This window comes from Centruroides sculpturatus, unplaced genomic scaffold (genome assembly GCF_000671375.1).
Source record: "Centruroides sculpturatus isolate CEXI.00-Female unplaced genomic scaffold, Cexi_2.0 scaffold1745, whole genome shotgun sequence".
In the NCBI taxonomy this organism is placed as follows: Eukaryota; Metazoa; Arthropoda; class Arachnida; order Scorpiones; family Buthidae; genus Centruroides; species Centruroides sculpturatus.
Genome location: NW_019386316.1, coordinates 71,263 through 90,610, shown reverse-complemented (window position 1 = coordinate 90,610; position 19,348 = coordinate 71,263). Strand labels below are relative to the sequence as shown.

General features: G+C 31.0%; 2 protein-coding genes and 1 pseudogene across 2 annotated transcripts; 2 read left to right on the top strand and 1 right to left on the bottom strand.

Moving 5' to 3' along the window:
- The first annotated feature begins 4,422 nt into the window (after positions 1 to 4,422).
- Positions 4,423 to 5,546, top strand: LOC111614522 (annotated as a pseudogene).
- A 1,378-nt stretch (positions 5,547 to 6,924) lies between these two features.
- On the top strand, positions 6,925 to 8,223 carry LOC111614527 (protein ALP1-like). Its single transcript, XM_023355899.1, has 2 exons — positions 6,925 to 6,935; positions 7,011 to 8,223. Exons 1-2 carry the CDS (start codon positions 6,925 to 6,927, stop codon positions 8,029 to 8,031), a joined length of 1,032 nt encoding a protein of 343 aa, XP_023211667.1. The 3' UTR covers positions 8,032 to 8,223.
- Positions 8,224 to 9,887: 1,664 nt separating this feature from the next.
- Positions 9,888 to 18,823, bottom strand: LOC111614523. The gene is made up of 7 exons (XM_023355896.1): positions 18,025 to 18,823; positions 17,394 to 17,464; positions 14,695 to 15,799; positions 12,243 to 12,445; positions 11,008 to 11,647; positions 10,155 to 10,279; positions 9,888 to 10,002 (listed from the first exon to the last, which is right to left on the bottom strand). Exons 1-7 carry the CDS (start codon positions 18,071 to 18,073, stop codon positions 9,916 to 9,918), a joined length of 2,280 nt encoding a protein of 759 aa, XP_023211664.1. The 5' UTR covers positions 18,074 to 18,823; the 3' UTR covers positions 9,888 to 9,915.
- Between the last annotated feature and the right edge of the window lie 525 nt (positions 18,824 to 19,348).

Here is a 19,348-nt window from a genome sequence, read left to right as displayed (position 1 = left end):
TCGACTTTCTTTAACATAGCAAGTATAGGGAGTTGACGGTCTGTGTCTCTCTAATCTGTAGTCGGCTCTTGCGAGTAGCTTGTTCGGCAACCGAGTTGTCGTACGGCAACCGAGATAAATATGAGTTCGGAATTTTGTTCGTGAACCGATTTGTTCTAAAAGTGATTATTTTTAAAACAGAAGTTTTACTGTATTGACATAAATATGTATAAAGACAATATATAAAAATAAAGTGAATAATTAATAATGAATACGATACAATTATATGCTCTATGCAGTTCAATCTATGAAATCTGTAATTATGAAGCTTAGAGAAAGCATCGACAATTGATCATGAATAGTAAAAAAAGTTTTAGAAAAATAATTATAGACTACAAAGCTTCAAACATAGATAGCTTTTAAAAAGCTAAAAAAATTAATAAGTTACATTAGATCACTTTACACTCAAAAGATTAGTTTTTTATTAAGATGAAAGACTACAAAACATATATATGTATAGTATATACAGTATATATATTTATTTATTTATTTAGTTAGTTAATTAGTTATTCTAGTGTAATGTTCATATTTGAATAACTACAAAAGAAACGATATAGTTTTATTTATATTTTAGTTTAATTGTAATTTTTATCAATTCAATTTTAATATTAAAAATTATAATTTAATAAATTTGATTATGATATAAATTGAATTGCTTAAGGAAAGGTGATAATATATACATACATATCAAAACTTTTTATTTTCCGTTAAACAATTTTCTATTCAAGCAACGAAAAATTATAACATTTTATGAAATTTTATTAGCAATGTTACATTACATTTTTTTTACAAATATACTTTTAAAATGTTAATGATATCTTATAGATATTTTAGCATTTATATAATATAACTAAATATTAATACTATATTTCTTCGATTACAGGACGCACTGTTAGAATCAAATCTTAAGATTTCCTTTTTTATAAAAGAAAACATTTTAAAAGTAACAATCATAATTATAATTGTAGAATTTAGAAATGTTGTTCTTTTCATCAAATTTTGCATTATATAACTCTATAATGTACTCGAAGTCATTTTTTGAGTAAAAATTTTTGTGTTCTTTATTACAACTGTAGAAAAAATTTTAATAGGAAAAAGGTAATTGTTGTAAACGTTTCTTTATACGTTGTAAACGTTTATATTATTCACACAGTATAAAATATTAAATGATAACATAAAAAATTAAAATATTAAAAAATTCTATCACTGCATTACTCTGCCATTTTACTTTCAAAACAGACATTTATATTAAAGTGTTCCTATTTGACTTAAATTACTCATTATATATTTTGCATTTCTTTAAGATCAAATAGCTTTTCTCCAAGGGCTCTAGAAGGACGAACACTTTAGCACAAATGGACCTGGTCGAACTCGTGATGGGTTTTGAAAAAGTCTTTTAGTTCCTAAAGGCGGAAAGAATCAAAAAAGCTTCGAAGTTGGACGTTTTTTAGCGAAAGAATGCGTAATTTCTCACTTTGCCACTTTGACAAGAGAAAAATAATTTCTTTATTGTTTTTTCTCAGGGCTTGTTTCTATATTAGATCGATCCACAATCTTAAATCTTTTATATTCTAAAGATCGATATACGTTTTGTACTTTTTATTATTGTTGTGAGCAGTGAACATATTATACATGACGAAAATATCCATTATGGCAGTTTAGTCCTACAATTGGATATTATATAACTGTGGATGAAAGAATGAAAACAATTCACTGTATTTTTATAATTAAAAAAAATATATATATGTGATTTAAAACACATTTTTACATTTTCCGTTTTTATGTCACACAACCTTTACACATTACCTAACATAATTTATATAATGCAACTTTTATTATGTAACAGAATAAATTATACTCTAAAATTACTGAAATATAAGTTATAATATGTTGTTTGTTCTATTCGGTGGATGATGTGATGTTTTAATTCTACATTTTATTGTGAAAATATTATCGTGATTTTACTTTTTATAACACTTTTATATAATCCATTCTACCCCAGTGTTAAGGTGTTGTTTGTATTTAGTTGAAAATAAGAGCTGGTTTATAATGGATTGTTAATTCATCTATTTTGCTGGAAACATTTTGTATTTCGTAATATGTGTCTCGTTAAAAATGTGTTCTTTAAACTTAAAATAATAATATTTCATTAAATTTTCCGTCCTTTACATTATTCTTTCTATCGTAAAATAGTAATTTAAAAACATAAGTAAATAAAAATAAGAATTATAATAATAATAAACTAAAGCTTAAAGCTGTTTCTTAAAAGCTAAAAATGTAAAATGAATATAGTTTAATATTTAACTCAAATATTTTTCTGATAAAGGAATAAATTCATTATGTAATTTTTATTTTTCTATATATATTTTAGGTTTTGAATAAAATTGTAATATAGTATAAAATTATTTTATTTTAATATTAGGTTTTTACTTACATCATCAATAAATCTTTTGAACTATTTATTAATAATAATTATAACCAGTAAATTTGAAATTATACATTTATTTAAAAACTGTAGCTTTTAACTTTATATTACATTTTCTAAGTATTTTTATTCATAATTAATACGGAGATAAATAAATAATTATATATATTTTATTTATTTATTTATTCAATTTCTCTTTGTACAAATTTTCTCTATATATGTATATAAAGAAAATCTGTACAAAGAGAAACTGGAAAAGTTGAAGCACATTTTCAACATTTCCTATATACTGGTACTTTTTATAAAAATTGGAAGTTTGACAATAAGGCCATCGACCCTCTCCAGAGAAAAAATAATAATGGCCAGATGTAATCATCGTCCTCATCTTTTGTTTCAATAAAAACTTCTTTCACTTCTCAGAAAATAAGAAGTGTGAAAAGAGACCACAGGGTCCAATCGACTCTTTCACTTTGACTCTCACTTTATTTAACATGAAATATTACATCAAAATAAATTGGCCTATAGTTTATAGCCTACTGTGTAGTGAATAGTGAGTAAAAGAAAATACTGTATAATTATAAAATAAATTCATAATTTATAGAAAATAAAAGATATTACGCAATGCAGATAAAAATATGAACTATCATAAATAATAATTATAAATTGATTTAATGAATTATAAAATTTTAGAGCATTACGTAAAATTTATCGTGACTTTATTTTTAGTTTATTTTACGTTTTATCTGAAGTCAATTTTCTATTATTAGGGGAAAGCCGCACTTATTGGACCTGCGCATAAAATAGACCGTTGTAAATACGGGAAGCCAACTAGCCACAAGTAAGATCTATCAGTCTCAATACGAAGTTCGCGCATCGGAAAGTGTGTAGAAGTAAAATGGCAGCAATAGAGGAGCGGGTACGGATGCTCTTGTGCGATTGCGATCAACATGAGTCTGCAATCTAAGTTCTGGATGTTTGTACTTGCGGTTTATACTTTGCTGCCGTGTCACTGTATTAACAAGCATTGTTATCTCATAAATTAAGTCAATAGGGCATACACGACAACTCTCGTAATTGTCATTTTCGAGTGGTTGGGAGATATATTCAAGATGACGACGAGTTCTAAATTTGTTTTTGGGTGTTTTTGATATGGGACACTGGTCCAATGTAGGACATTATTATATGATATATTTCCTATAGAACATATCTGGAATACCGAAGTATAAAAGTGCGGAATTTAATTTTCGAAAATTCATTTGGCCGAATGTTGAATTTCTCGAAAAACATACCTCCGAAATTTCGTAATTGACAATCTCTTTGTCCTAGGAAACTCGATATCCGTGATATAAGCGAAAATGTGCTGAGACTGAAGAAGTCGATGAAAATGAGGAATTTCGGTTTTGTTAACTGTGCCGTGAGATAAGCAGGAAGCTAAGATACAATGTATGCGTTGCTGGGATTGAATTCATCAAGATTTTACAAATATTGGGATAGGACAAAAGCATAAGTCTGGTGATGTCTTCCCCTTAAAACCAATGAGCGAATGTCTTCGAGGTTATCTCATCGTGACTATTCAAACTGGAGGTGAATCGGAGCACCGAGTTGGAATCACGATCAACAGAATCGATCCATAATTGACGAATGCCCGTAGACTCCTATATTAAAATTATAATCTTTGGGTTTTCTTCTAAAGGTTGGTTTATTTTTCTAATTACGTCGTCGTTAATAGAATTTCATTGGACAATGCTGGAGTGTGTACCCTGATCTCCGCCTAAAACTTGTAGCCATTGCGGTTGCACTTGCCTGGGCAATTGAAAATTGCAAAGTGTGAACCGCTGCTAAACAGATTTAATTTATAAAATTATTTTTCATTAAAGTTTTCACACGGAATAAATTACGTATCATAATTTTATATACTTATTGTTCTGTAAAATAGTTATTATTAAATGTGACGTGTTTAAACAATACGTAAACTCTACTTTATTGGAATGACAACAATATAACAATAGGCGACGGGTAGCGATGTAAAATCTAGGCAGAGATGAGTTACTTTCCAAAGCTAAGGAGCCTCATCTCTATATTCTGTTGCCCACCTTTACCGTGGAAAATCTTAACTAAATTAACACTAGTGCCACCCATCAAAACGAATTACGTCTTTAAACTCAACAACGAAAAGACTAAATTGAGTCTGTGCCTTAATCCATGTATCGGTTGGTTTTTCTCAGAAAACGAATTACAACGAATTTTTGATGTATCGTTTACCAGAACTTCTCGAGGCAATAAAATTGCTTGTATGTTCATCAATTGCAATCCGGATTCAAAAGAAACAATACTTTACAGTCACGACAACACTTCGGATCTCGGACTTCTCAGTTATTATTTACTGTCTTTGGGAAGAAGAATGGGTCATAACGTATTCACTTACGATTATTCCGGATACGGACAGAGCACCGGAAAACCTTCAGAATGCAATTTACTCGCGGATGCGGAAGCTGCCTGGGGTTTTCTTCAAGTTAGACATAATATCGGTCCCAAACGAATTATTCTGTATGGTCAAGATATAGGAGCGATACCTACCATCGATCTGGCTTCTAGATATAAAGTGGCCGGAGTGGTTCTACATTCTCCTCTCCTTTCTGTATCTCGTCTGATATTACCCATATTCAAGAATATAAAGTACCGTTTCAGTCTTCCGAGTGAGAAATTAGAGAAAGTGTCAAAAATTAAATCGCCGACTCTCATTATTTATGGCACCAAAGACAAAACAATCAGTTTCGATTGCGTATTTGCAATTTTCAAAAACTGTTCTCGCGCGGTCAAACCTTTATGGATAGAAGGTGCCAAACACGGAAACATCCACTACTACAGACAATACGTCGATCGTCTGAAGACGTTCCTTAACAACGAAATCTGGAAAAATAAACTGAAGAGATTATCGGTATTGACTATTCCAACTCTGAATAATCCACAACCTTCGATGTCGGCGTAACAATGCCGATAGAATCAGTTAAGGAATTCGTTAAATGTCAAAAATTTCAATTGCCTTTAACATTTTGATAACAAAAAAAATATTAAATAAAATATCAAATAAGTTATTTTCTTGTTATTTTATGAATATAAATTATGTCTTTTTCGTAAAATAATTATTGTTAAAATTAATTCCGGACAGAAAAATAGAGAATAAAAATGAATTTTTATAATGACTCAGAAATATTCGTATGTTTGTGTATGGATGTATTGAGTAAGTATTGATATATCCATCGTTATCCTGCGCGTCGACTTTAATTCTTAAGATTTCTACAGTAAGTGGGTCATTTATTAAAATGCCGCAAAATCGTTTAATTTCTGCTTATCTATTATTGACAGACAACAGTCACTCTCTTTAATTCATTTATTTCGTTTTTAGCGAAAAAAAAAACAGAATTTTAAGTTACACATATTTCCTCTCATTCTTAGCATACGCTTCCTGTTTCAGAGATGTTTCTTGTGGCACAAAATATGCAAATACACAATTTGTTATTCCGGAAAAACAAAGGAAACGGAAATCTTTTTCTTCGTATATTTGTGGAAGGTCAATCGACGGTTAAATTATTTTTAATCTTTGCCTCATTGGGACAACGAATGCCACCGGTGCAGAACTAGGTGAGTGCTATGGACGCGCGAATATGCCGATGCCAAAGACATACCACCCTAAAGTGCGGCATTAAAGAATGATGGCTAATATAGACTGTTTTTATTTTTAAATTTGAAATTTTGAATAGAAGCGGTCAGATAAAGTTAAAAAATTAACCGACCGTGTATTAAACTCCATCAAAAAAGCAACATATTTGCAGAATGTTAAGTGTAATTCTTTTGTAGAAGAAGGAATTTGTGTTTTTATAAAATTTTGGCACGTAAATCTTATATAAGCTGATAATTAATGCATAAGAATTGTCCAAATGAAAAGTGAACACATATCAGAACTGGCAAACATTTATTGCGAATCTAAAAGAAATCTCCATGTTTGTTTAAGCAAAGATCCCAGTGTCTCACACGCAGATGTCAATGGCTGGTGGCTAATTCTGGTGGTAAAAAAATTCTTTGACCTTATCCTTTACTTCATCGTCCGACATGAATCTTTGCCCTGGAAAGTTTTCTTGAGATCCGAAAATGGGAACGTTGTAGTTCAAGTTGTAATTCGTCTGTCACTTCTGAGTGCCGTCCACTGCAGAGATTACGATGTATGCCTGACTTGCGGGTTGTTGTTAAATTCAGCACTGCTCTGCAGCGCTGCCGCTTAGGCTGCAAGTGCGCTGCGATCGCTGCTGAATGTGTTTTAACAACGCACACGGGGCAGCGCTGCAGTTCCAAAATGGCGGCTCTCAGTGCAATTGTTGGAATGTTTAACGAATTATTTAATTCGAAAAATTTTAAAAGAAATTCATTTTTGCGATACAATGTCTTATTTAGGAAGCGTAAACATGACGACGAAGTAATTGCTGGAATGGCAAGATCTGTTGTGGTGCAACCGCGGAAAAAATTATGAGGAAATTATTCCTCGATACAGTGATCTGGATTTTAAAGGCCACTTCAGACTTCAGCGTGAAAGTGTCGAATACCTTTGCCAGATTCTGAATTTAAAAGAAACGAAGAAAATTGGACGGTCATCCATTACAGAGGTAAAAAAAGAAAAGGTCGTCCTATTGTCCTTATGGATTTTAGGAAATCAGGAATCCTTTAGAGGCGTAGGTGACCGTTTTGGACTAGATAAAGGACATGCTCATAGGTTGTTCATAGTATTTTGTAAAGGTGTTTGTAATTTAAAAGAAATTTTCATTAAATGGCCAGTTGATAAGGATGCCCAAGAAGTGGTAAAAAACTTTTCATCATTAAGGGGCAGAAACAGCTTTCCAAATGTCTTTGGATGTGTTGATGGGACATTAATACAAGTAACAGTTTGTCATCATGAAAAGCAAGAATATTACAGCAGGAAGCAGTGCACTGCAGTCATACTTCAAGGGATCTGCAGAAGTGACAAAATGTTTACTGCAGTTTATGCTGGCTGGCCGGGATCTGCACATGATGCAAGGGTGTGGCGAAACAGTGATGTAGGGATTGGGTTATCAAATAAAACTCTCCCACTCCCAGAGAACTGCCATTTACTTGGTGACTCAGCATACCCACTAGAGACATATTTGATGGTTCCTTACAAGGACAATGGACATCTGAATTCCAAACAGAAATATTTTAATAAAAGACTAAGTTCATCTCGCATAGTAATAGAACAAGCATATGGTGATCTGTTTGGACGCTTTCGTCGACTGAAATTTTTGTTCGTAAGAAACAAGCAATACTTAACTAAAATTATTCTTACTGCTTGTGTTTTACATAATCTTTGTATTCTACAAAGTGATGTTAGTCCAGATGAGGATAAACATTTCACTCCTTTCCAGCCTCACCCAAGCCAACATTCAACTAATGCAGCAAATAATAAGAGGGATGCTATTGCTGATTATCTTTATGGTGTCATGAGACTACAAAATAGTAGTATAGGAGACAATTCACAAGAAAGTGATAATCTAGTGTAAGGATACAATGACGAGGAGACTAGACGAAATTTGTTTTTAATACAATAATATATTTGAAACTGGCTGATCAACCCAGCATGTATGAAACCGGTGTGTTAGAAATGTATTTATTAGCCTTTATTATCAGAAACTTTATTAAAATATATGTGTAAAATCATATAAATTTAAAATTTTATGTACAATTTTATCATTTTCTCATTAGTTATATGAAATCATTTAATAAATGTTATTCTCACTAATACAATTCATTGAATTATACTTAAGTTAAATAATTGGGGAAAATGTAAAAATTGAGCAAAGATTAAAAATATCAAATGTAAAAATTATTGTAAATAAAACAAGTCAGATGCAATGAATTTACATATTGTTATTTTATTTTTCTGCAATTTTTTGCAATTCATTTAGAACAGAACTCATCATGTTCATTCTCTTCTCTTCACATTCTTTCTCTTGTTTCAAACGCTTTTCTTCGATCTTTTTAAATTGCTGCCAGTGCTGATCTTCTCTCTCACGATCCTCTTTCTTTTCTTGTTCTTGCTTACTGGCCCAAGCTTGAAACCAATCTGGTGGATCTTCTTTTCTTTTTCTTTTTAAGCGAATAATCAACATTTATGCGTTATTCTGAAAAAGTAATTTTACAAAAATTTTCTAGCAGGAATAATCACAAAATATCTATCACGGACAACTTAAGATTCCCGTGAAAATTTTCGTTTACGATACTTATTTACTGACATACTATTCAATTTATATTTCTAAGATGTTGAAGTATGCAAATTGTTTTTCTCACACAGCTCTGTATGAGGGCCTTTTCACCAAGCTCAATCGGCAATGCTTACAATAGGGTAGCAGGTTGTGAGTAACGGGGCCCGACATAACTAATATGGATCAATCCCGAAAAATTTCTGTGGTTTTTCTTAAGTTTAATAAACCGGTACTTTTTGTGTTTTTTTATTTGTTTGAATTATTGTTGAACTGACTGTTTATTTCATATATTTCTTTATCTGAACTCTTGCTTTCATATTAACTCATACTACGTTATTACAGATATCAATCTCTACATATATAATCGAGGAGTTGGTAACAATATTAAGTCCGAGATATGACATATATTATTTGCCTATCTACTCACCCTCTCGACCTTTCTCAACCAAACTTTAACAGCAAAAATGCCCCTTATACGCAAAAATGCCCTTATACGCCCCTTATATACCAAATCTAACTATATTACTTGTAAATTATTAGAAGGACAGAAGAAACGATCGATATTATATTACAGAATGAATGGTTGTACCGTTCCTAGTATTAGAAACTTTTCTGAAAAAATACCAATTGTCTATGAAGTGTTCTTTCTGTTAACTGATATCTTCCGTGTACTCGTGATTTGAAAAAGCTGTAAAACATTCGTTCTGCTTCGTGGTATTGTTCCAACTGTGTCTCACGAAAAAAAGAGTCTAAAGGCCACAATCACTCTATACGAATAGTAGACATGACACAAGAAAGGATGTAAGGAATAAATGTATTTTAAATGTAAAATATTACTAAATAGATATAATAAACATTCCAGTTATATTTTGTTAGTTTTATGTTCGAGGAATATAAATAAAACTGGTGATATTTAAGACACCAAACTTAAATAATTGCGAAAATACAATAAAAATAAAACACCAATCAGAGATTTGTTTACTTTAAAATATTTTTCAATTTTATAAACTTTTTATAATTTATTTTTCAATTTTCAAAATCTTATAAAGTATTTACAATATTTAAAGTGAATTTTAAAGAAAATAACAAAAATATATTGTTATTTTAATCGAGTGTAGTAATCACTACACTGAAAATTGTACACATTGTCTAATCTGCGTACAATCTTCATTCAGAAAAATATTACATTATCCGTTTTATACATGGAAAAAGTAAATTTCCAAGCCTGCGAAGAACACGTCTGAATACGTCCACGCATCTTGTTACGCCCTAAAAAAAGATTTTCATAAATTAACGATAATAAAACTCATTTTAATATATTTTATACATAATTGATGAAATAAAATCTAAAATTTTAGTTATTTACAATTAAACATAATAAACAATTGCAAAAATAAAACAATTTAAACATATTTTCTCACTTTTTTTTGTGTTTGTGGCATGGATTTCTCTTCGAATAAACATTCAGAGGCAGCATATTTGATTTCTTTCACATCAGTTTTATTTAAGATTTTGGTATTGTCCTCTTCGTCTTTCTTATGATTTTCTGAAAGAAAAACGATTTTATGATTTAAAAATAAATCATTTATTCATTAAAAATTATAACACCGTCATCACGTATACACACAATATTAAACAAGAATAAAATAAGGACTGAAGGATTTCATTTGTAACGAAGACAATACAAATTTACAAGTGTTTTTTATACATTAACGGATTATCGGTGTACTTCGTATAGAAAGAAATCTTGTTATTACTCTCTTATTAAAATTTAAGTATATACTGTAATATTATATTGATAACAAGAAGTCCTTTCGTTCGTACATTTTCATGAATAAGAATTAATTTATAAACTATACCAATAAATATTAAACAAAGTTATAAATTATAATGTGTGTTGAGATATTATCTGTTAGTGCAATTATTTCATGTCAATGTTAATGCGACTTAAAGGTTGATAAAGATTAATAAATCAATGTCTTGTGAGTTACATTATTAGTGTTTTATGATTTATTGTTTTTTAATGTTTTATGACTGTTTTGTTGTAAGATTTAAATTAGTTTAATCAGTATGAAATTCTTTTTCATTAGAAAAATCTCTGTATACATTAAAGGATGTTCTAAAAGAGTTACTTCAACTTGAATTTTTTATGAATATAATAAACAATTAAAGCAAATCAACTTAAAAGACTGAAGACTTGGAAATAATATCATGCAATGTTGAGTTATACAAAGGGAAAATCAAACATAAACTATCAAATATTTATTCTCTTACCTTCAAATATTACTAATCCGATTTCATCTCTTACGGCATTTTCATTGATTTTTGAAACTTCTATATTTGGATCAAATTCATTTTCATTTAATTGCATGGCGACAATTTCATTTTTTGATATTTCTTGACTTGTATCAGATAATTCTTTAATTAAATTTTCTTCAATTAATTTTCTACAATTATCCATTTGAGATAAATTGTCTGCAAGGTTTTTGTAATTTTCCGTAGGTAATTCGTCACTAATTTCGTACATTTCTGTTGTTAAATTAGATTTTTGTGATTCGACATAAATCGGTGTCGACGTCGAGCTGATTAATACTAGTTCACATGTTTCGTGAACAGGCGAATGATCTTGAACCATTATAATGTTTTGATCCGTAATACAATCGTCAAATAGTTTATTTCCGTTTATGGTATCAGCAACTTTTTCTTGAATTGAAATTGTATCTAATTCAATGCTATAATCAGTTTCGGACAGAACACTTTCATAGTCAAGCTCCTCCTCTTCGTATATTACATCACATACCAACGATTTATGTTCCAGCTCCATAAACGCTTTAAATAACGGTCGTAGTGTAAAACCGTCATTTACAATCGATGTGATTTGTGCTGGAGACAATAGCGGTTTTGGCACGTTCTTCTGAAAATTGAAATTTCAAATTATTACTTCAACATTAAATGAACTTCAACCGAATAATCGTTTAACAGTTTATTGTAAAGTAATAGCCAAATTACTAAGGGAATTTAATAACATATTCATAGGCATGTGTTTCTACAAATACATAGTAAATAAATAATACAGCAAGCCTCTGTTAGATATACAGTAGACCCCTCCATAACACTGTAAATAATTCCGTGTTAGATGAATTTCATGTTGTACGAGTCACTTAGATTTTACAAATACGTGTTCCGGGCTGTAAACGGCTCACGTATTTGTAGAATCTAAGTGACTCGTACAACATAGAATTCATATAACACGAAATTATCTACAGTGTTATAGGTACACTGTACACTGTATAACTTTATAGATACACTGTATAGATACACTGTATAACTTTCGGATTGAACCGAAAGCCATATGATTTTAATTCAAAATATTCCCCAGAACAGAGTTGCAATAAATATATTTTGAGTAATGCTTAATACTATAATAACATTGTATTTATCAATATTCAATGTTTACATGATATCAGACATAAAAAGTTTCTGAATAATTTAATTTAATTTAAACTTACACTTGGAAACTCTTCTGTAGCGTCGAATTCACTAAAAGTATCTTCATTTTTACTATTTGTAATTCTATTTTCAGACACTTTTTCATATTTTTCTTTTGTAATATCTTTCTCTGAATTATTAACATATTCTGCTGAACTGTTATATCCCAAATAAGTTTCAGACATTTGACTTTGATTAGAGTCTTTTATTTCAAACTCGCAAACTAAAGTAAAACAAAACGTGAAACTTAGTTAAAGGAATACTAGTTTTATATAACCATTAAAATAGAATATATTTATGAAAATTACAATTGTATCCATTCAATAAATATATCGAGTTAGTATTCTTTAAAAAATGTTTTCGGAGTTACCAAAATTTTCAGAATACAGTCGACCCCCCTATAATACTGTTGATTATTCCGTTTTATATGAATTCCATGTTGTACGAGTCACTTAGATTTTACAAATACGTGTGCAGGGCTGTGAACGGCTCACGTATTTGTAAAATCTAACTGACTCGTACAACATGAAATTCATATAAAACGAAATAATCAACAGTGTTATAGGGGGTCGACTGTATCTGTCTTTTTGTGTCTTTTTTAATATTTTTTAAAGTAATTTGTCAAAATTTCTTGTATAGAGTGTATATATCAGTGAGATAGGATCTATGAATATAATCAGACGTAACTAAAAAGGGATCAACACTATGCTTATAATTTCTCATAAAGAGAAATAAGAAGGAAATCGTCGTGAAAAAGTTATGTTTACTTAATACTGGTATACGCCTTAATCGTTCTACATACAGTTATGATAATTATTTAATATCTGTGCCTTACATATTTTATTTATAAATCAAATCTGAATTTCTGTCCTTATTATGCGTTGAAATCAAACGTATAATTTACTATTTATATACTTTAAATCAAAACGTTAATTCTATAAATTATAAATCAACTGGAAGTTCAATGAAAAAATTTTCTGCAATTTATAACCTCTGTAGAAAGACTTTATTCCAATAATGATGAATGACGTTGTGATTTTCTGTTAGATAAATACTGTAATTTCGTAAATTTTAACCAGTAAAATTGTCGGAGCGAGGCGAAGCCGAGTGACGACTAACACTTGACTTCATGCATTCCTTTTTAACATTATAACTCTAGAATGAGTTGTCCGATCTTGATGAAATTTTCTAGGACGACTCATCATCACATAAAGATGAACTGATTAAAATTTCAACTCTCAAAAATGATCAATTTTTGTAGAACTGGAGATAGTGGTCAAAACGATGGTCGCGTTTTTCTAAAGTATTAGAGGTCAAAATGAATTGACTAAGCCTACGTCCTATGCGGCAGCATCTATTTATCGAGTCTATTTATCCAGAATTAAACTTGATCAGTTCCAAACGGCAGTAGAGCTATATCCAACAAACGATCAAGTTAAACAAAAGAAAAAAATCTACTTTCACTCAACTGGGTGCCCCGTTATTTATATAGCATCTGAAAACACTCCAGATATTGTACTGCATTTGTCCAAAGATGACTCGGTCTCCCCAAGTATTTGATTCCTCAGTTAATGCCAGAATCATGCTGAGAGTAAACTTATGGGTGCAAGGTCTCGTCAATGGTTCACTAGGAACTATACGCTACATTATATATGCTCCTAATGCTCACCCTCCAGTCCTTCCTCTATTTATTTTAGTAGAATTCGATAGCTATTAGGAACCGTTCATCTATGGTCATTTGTTTTCAATAATTCCCATAACACGCTCTTTGAATGATAGCAGTATATTGCGATCTTGTAGACAATTTCCCCTTACCTTAGCATATTCAAAGACTATACATAAATCAGAGGTATTAACTCTTCCAAAAATCAAAATATAGGTAAAAAAGAGTATATATAGATATAGATAAAGAGTAGATATAAATAAAATAGGTAGATATAGATAAAAAGTAGAGTTAATAGATATAGATAAAAAGTAGAGTTAATAGATATAGATAAAAAGTAGAGTTAGTAGATATAGATAAAAAGAGTAGATATAAGTAAAAAAGAGACAGCTATTGGTCTTTCCATGTTGCATTGAGTCGAGTGAAAAAATAATTGACATAGTATTTTTAAAGAGTTACAATAAAGATCACTACGAGTCAATCTGTAAGTCAAAGGCCCATAGTGATTTAATTTCATGAGACGTTGGCATAGCAATTAATGGCTTATTCAGAGCTTATATTTGTACCTTTAAATGATTCATTAGAAATCAAATATATTGTTGAGAACTAATGATTCTTTGTCTGTTTTTACCCTTATAATCTAGAAAATGAAGGTGCGAGCTGCCTTGCTCCGACTACACGCTGATACAGCGTTACTTAACTAGTTTTTATGGAAACACAACTTTCCCATCATCAAATATCACCGCACATCACTGACAATTAATATATCATTATCGAATTCTTAGGAGAATAATATTGATAAAATTTACCTTTTTGTAGCTGATGAATCGATTCTGATGAAAAATGGTTTGGTTCTACTGAGTTAAAAGAAGAAAGAGCTGCTGACTCATATCTGGAAAACTCTTTTGGTTTCTCGTATTCAGGAAAAACAGATGGCATCTTTCCATCTTCAAATAACTTTGGCTGTAGACAATGTTCCAGCATTTGTGTTGGCAGTGAGGACTGCTGGAGTTCTACCAGTGGTTCATATACGATTATTTCTGTACATAGCCTATTTTCAGTTATATCTGCTTCAGGCACAAAATTAATAATTTCTGGGGCAGGCCAATGTTCGTTTAAATTTGAGTGAGGCCCGTATCTAAAATTTTCTATAGCCAGCCATTGTTGATTTATATCTGGTTGCGGCCCAAATCTGACATTTTCTGAGTCTGGCCCATGTTCATATGTATTTTCATATGGCCCATATCCATATATATTTCCATATGGCTCATATCCATAATATTCTGGAGCCGACCACTGTTGATTTATATCTGGTTGTGGCCCAAATCCGACATTTTCTGAGTCTGGCCCATGTTCATATGTATTTTCATATGGCCCATATCCATAATATTCTGGAGCCGACCACTGTTGATTTATATCTGGTTGTGGCCCAAATCCGACATTTTCTGAGTCTGGCCCATGTTCATATGTATTTTCATATGGCCCATATCCATAATATTCTGGAGCCGACCACTGTTGATTTATATCTGGTTGTGGCCCAAATCCGACATTTTCTGAGTCTGGCCCATGTTCATATGTATTTTCATATGGCCCATATCCATAATATTCTGGAGCCGACCACTGTTGATTTATATCTGGTTGTGGCCCAAATCCGACATTTTCTGAGTCTGGCCCATGTTCATATGTATTTTCATATGGCCCATATCCATATATACTTTCATATGGCCCATTTCCATAATATTCTGGAACCGGCCCATATCCATAATATTCTGGAACCGGCCCATATCCATATTCACCCACTTGAGGTTCGCACTGCTGATATTCTGGCAGTATTCCACTTTCTGAGCATTCTGTATTCGGCCCATATTCAGGCATTCCTGCCCATAATTCATACGGAACAAAGAATATTGTATACTGAAATAACAAGTAAGAAATTGCACTATAAAAAAATTAATTTAGAATTCATATCTTAAGTTTCTATCTGTAATAATCTAACAACACATGTCAGCCAGATTGCATGGCCGGATGACCATGCATTCAAATTGGCAGCTCTGGGGGACCCGGGATCGAATCCAGACCAGCGAAAAATCACCAGGAATTTTTAAGGGGGTGGTCTGTCTGGATATGTTGAGCCCCATCCCTCATCACCCGGTTGCCCCATTGTGGCCTGGCCGAACCCATAAATGGCTAGTTAAAGAAGTAGTAGTGCCACAAAAAGGACAGAGTTAAAAAGAAAAAAGACAGCCAGATTTCCAGCACTCGAAGTAGCAGCCTACCGCTCACGAGAACTCTGGATCGAAACATGACAGGTCGAAAAATTCCCAGTATATTTAATGCATTTTATAAAAAGAATGCAGTCTCAGTAGATTTTAAATACCATTCAAAATGCATTTGTAGCACAGTAAACAAGAGGTAATACTTCATACAGGAAGATGCATTTTGAAAATTGTTTGCCATTGTTAATTGTAATTTCTAAAAAAGTTCTAATTTAACATCACATTTAGTAAAAAATTATTTGTATTTTTCTCTGTTTTTTAGTAGAAAATTTAATCAAGATATTTAAAAATGTCGAGAAGAAAATTTCGGGTATTAAAACAATTTATAATTGCTACTTTTTGTTAAACAATGTTTTAAAGTTATACGAAATTTATTGAAATTATTAACTGATTAAAGTTTTTCGATATTGTATTTCTGAATTCATAATATCACAAAAATAGTATTTAGTGCATTATGATAATCAAATATATACTTGTTATGTTTTAACTACGTAAAAAAGTATGTTACGTAATTGAAATATAACAAGCATACATTAAATATTATTTATTTTACGTTTATCTAAGACATAAAGTAAAATTTTCTATTACACTGACCTGATAAGCATACAGAACATAATTGTCATATCCAAATGACGAATAAACTTCATTAGAAAAGCACTGATAACCTGTAAAAAAACATTTTTTAATAATTATTTATTTTCTAACAGACTATTGATATACTTAATTGTATTAATGAAACAATAAACTGTAAAAAACAAAGCTGCAAGTCACGATCAAGTTCTTAACCCTTTAGGCTCTGCGATTAAATTATTGTTATTGATATCAACCCATTTCGATTATTTATTAATTATTATAGTGATTATTTTTATATTTGTCTATTTAATGCATCTTCACGAANCCTACAATTTTTTGTTTATAACGTAGTTTATACGGATTATTTTCAAAAAAATATACGTATTTTGGAAATGTTGAGTCGAATTACTCTAGAATCGATTAATTTTATGAAAGAAAACCTTTCAAACAGCCGTAGTCCGTAAACTATGATTCCTACAAAATTGATTCATAAAGAACGGAACGTATCTACCGTCTTATAGGGGGATCTACTGTATATGCTTGTTATGTTTTAACTACGTAAAAAAGTATTTTACGTAGTTAAAATATAACACGCATATTAAATATTATTTATTTTACGTTTATCTAAGACATAAAGTAAAATTTTCTATTACACTGACCTGATAAGCATACAGAACATAATTGTCATATCCAAATGACGAATAAACTTCATTAGAAAAGCAGTGATAACCTGTGAAAAAACATTTTTTAATAATTATTTATTTTCTAACAGACTACTGATATACTTAATTGTATTAATGAAACAATAAACTGTAAAGAACAAAGCTGCAAGTAACGATCAAGTTCTTAACCCTTTAGGCTCTGCGATTAATATTATTATTATTGTTATTAACCCATTTCGATTATATATATAGATCTGTTATTCTAATTTCTTTTTTAATTTCAACATGAGATAAAACTGCAAATGAAAAGTAATTATTATAATGATTATTTCCATATTTGTCTATTTAATGCAACTTCACGAATTTAAATAATAAAAAATCCCGTTATCTCCCTTGAATTGAAATAAGGATTTGATTTATAATGCAAATGTTATTAATGACATTAAACATCCCATTGAAAGCAAATAATATAGCAGCGGTGCTAATCGTATTGACTTTATAATAATTTTATTCATCTTTTAACCCTACTTTTAAAATGTTAGGACAATAACATTGTTTATTATAGCATTATGGACACGCTGTAAACTAATCAGTAAAATTATACAAATAATCTGATAATTTAACTTACTTTCAGCATTCATTTTCGCAAAAGTATTTCGCTTTCGAACAAATCGCATCCAACAACAATCGCTTGTAATCAACAATAGGATTTCACAATTGTTGAAATTATATTGTTAGCTCTTTTTAATAATGTCGGGACACCCCTAGTGAGGAACATAGAAGTCCACGTTTTTTCAGCTGTGTTCTCGGGGGTTTTTTTTACAGCGGAAGGTCTCTGTAAACTTATATTTGCTGTCATCTGACTGTATATTTCCAAGATAAATAAACGTTTTGTTTTGTTTAGAATATGTCTGATTTCGTTCAAGAACCTTGTAACGTCGTGTTATAACATCTGTCGCAGTCGACAAGATACTTTTAATGCTGTAAGATAGGGAAATTTATTACACCAAAAAGGAGTTCGAATAAGCTTGATGAAAACATTGAGTGAACTTACGGCTAATATTGATAAAACTGTGGTAAATCTTTTGTGGGGTTGTCTGTCTACAACAGCGGTTCTTAACCTGGGGTGCGTGCACCCCCTGAGGGTGCGAAAGAGCATTTCCAGGGGTATGAGAGAAATTTCAAAAATATAAAAAAGTAAGAACGAGGCGACTGTATTCTCTACAAACCGTGGTATCCAGCAACATGGCACCTCCACTTCTTCACTCTCTACTCTACTGTCACTCAGCACATAGCGCTTGTCATCAGTCATCAGTACATGCAGTTAATGTAGTCACATTGTCTCGTGCAGTACAGAAACTAGTTGCGACCTCTTTGCTTACCATAAATACAGCACTTTTGCACATCAAAACAAAAGCCAGAGATCGCTTAAATGCATCTGATGACTTACACGTGGCTCTTTCAAAAAAAAGAGCATCGTTATAATAGAATTATTATGAATAAACAAAAACAACCTAGTCATTAAAATTTAAATAATGCTTTTTATGTTATATAGTAATATATATTGTAAATAAACGCGGCATTTGTTTATGCAATAAATGTTTTTTTTTCTTAAATAAAAAATATAAACACATTTTTAAGGGGGTGCAAGAGCTTATTTTCAGATTCAAGGGGATGCTGACTACTAAAAAGGTTAAGAACCGCTGGTCTACAATGACGACAGACTGATAGAGTTAGATCCAAGGGTAAAAGGAAGGATTTTCCAAAATGATAACGAATTTTCGTCTGAAGCCCATTTCGTTGCCGACTACCAAAGCAGATATATGCTGTTGGAGACCAGGTTGAAGACGCTAACCAAAGACGTAGACATTGGAAGTGTCAGAGATTCTGCAGACAAGTCATCGGCAGGTAAGAAGTCACAGTATCGCTTGCCAAAGTTAGAATTGGTGAAG

What these genes read in the sequence shown, in the direction of transcription:
- LOC111614523 (XM_023355896.1), bottom strand. Translation starts at nt 18,073, where the DNA reads ATGCGATTTGTTCGAAAGCGAAATACTTTTGCGAAAATGAATGCTGAA. An exon ending in GATTCATCAGCTACAAAAAG is followed by an intron (nt 12,446 to 14,694) that starts GTAAATTTTATC and finishes GTTTTACTTTAG; the next exon opens with TTTGCGAGTTTGAAATAAAA. An exon ending in TGCCACAAACACAAAAAAAA is followed by an intron (nt 10,003 to 10,154) that starts GTGAGAAAATAT and finishes ATCTTTTTTTAG; the next exon opens with GGCGTAACAAGATGCGTGGA.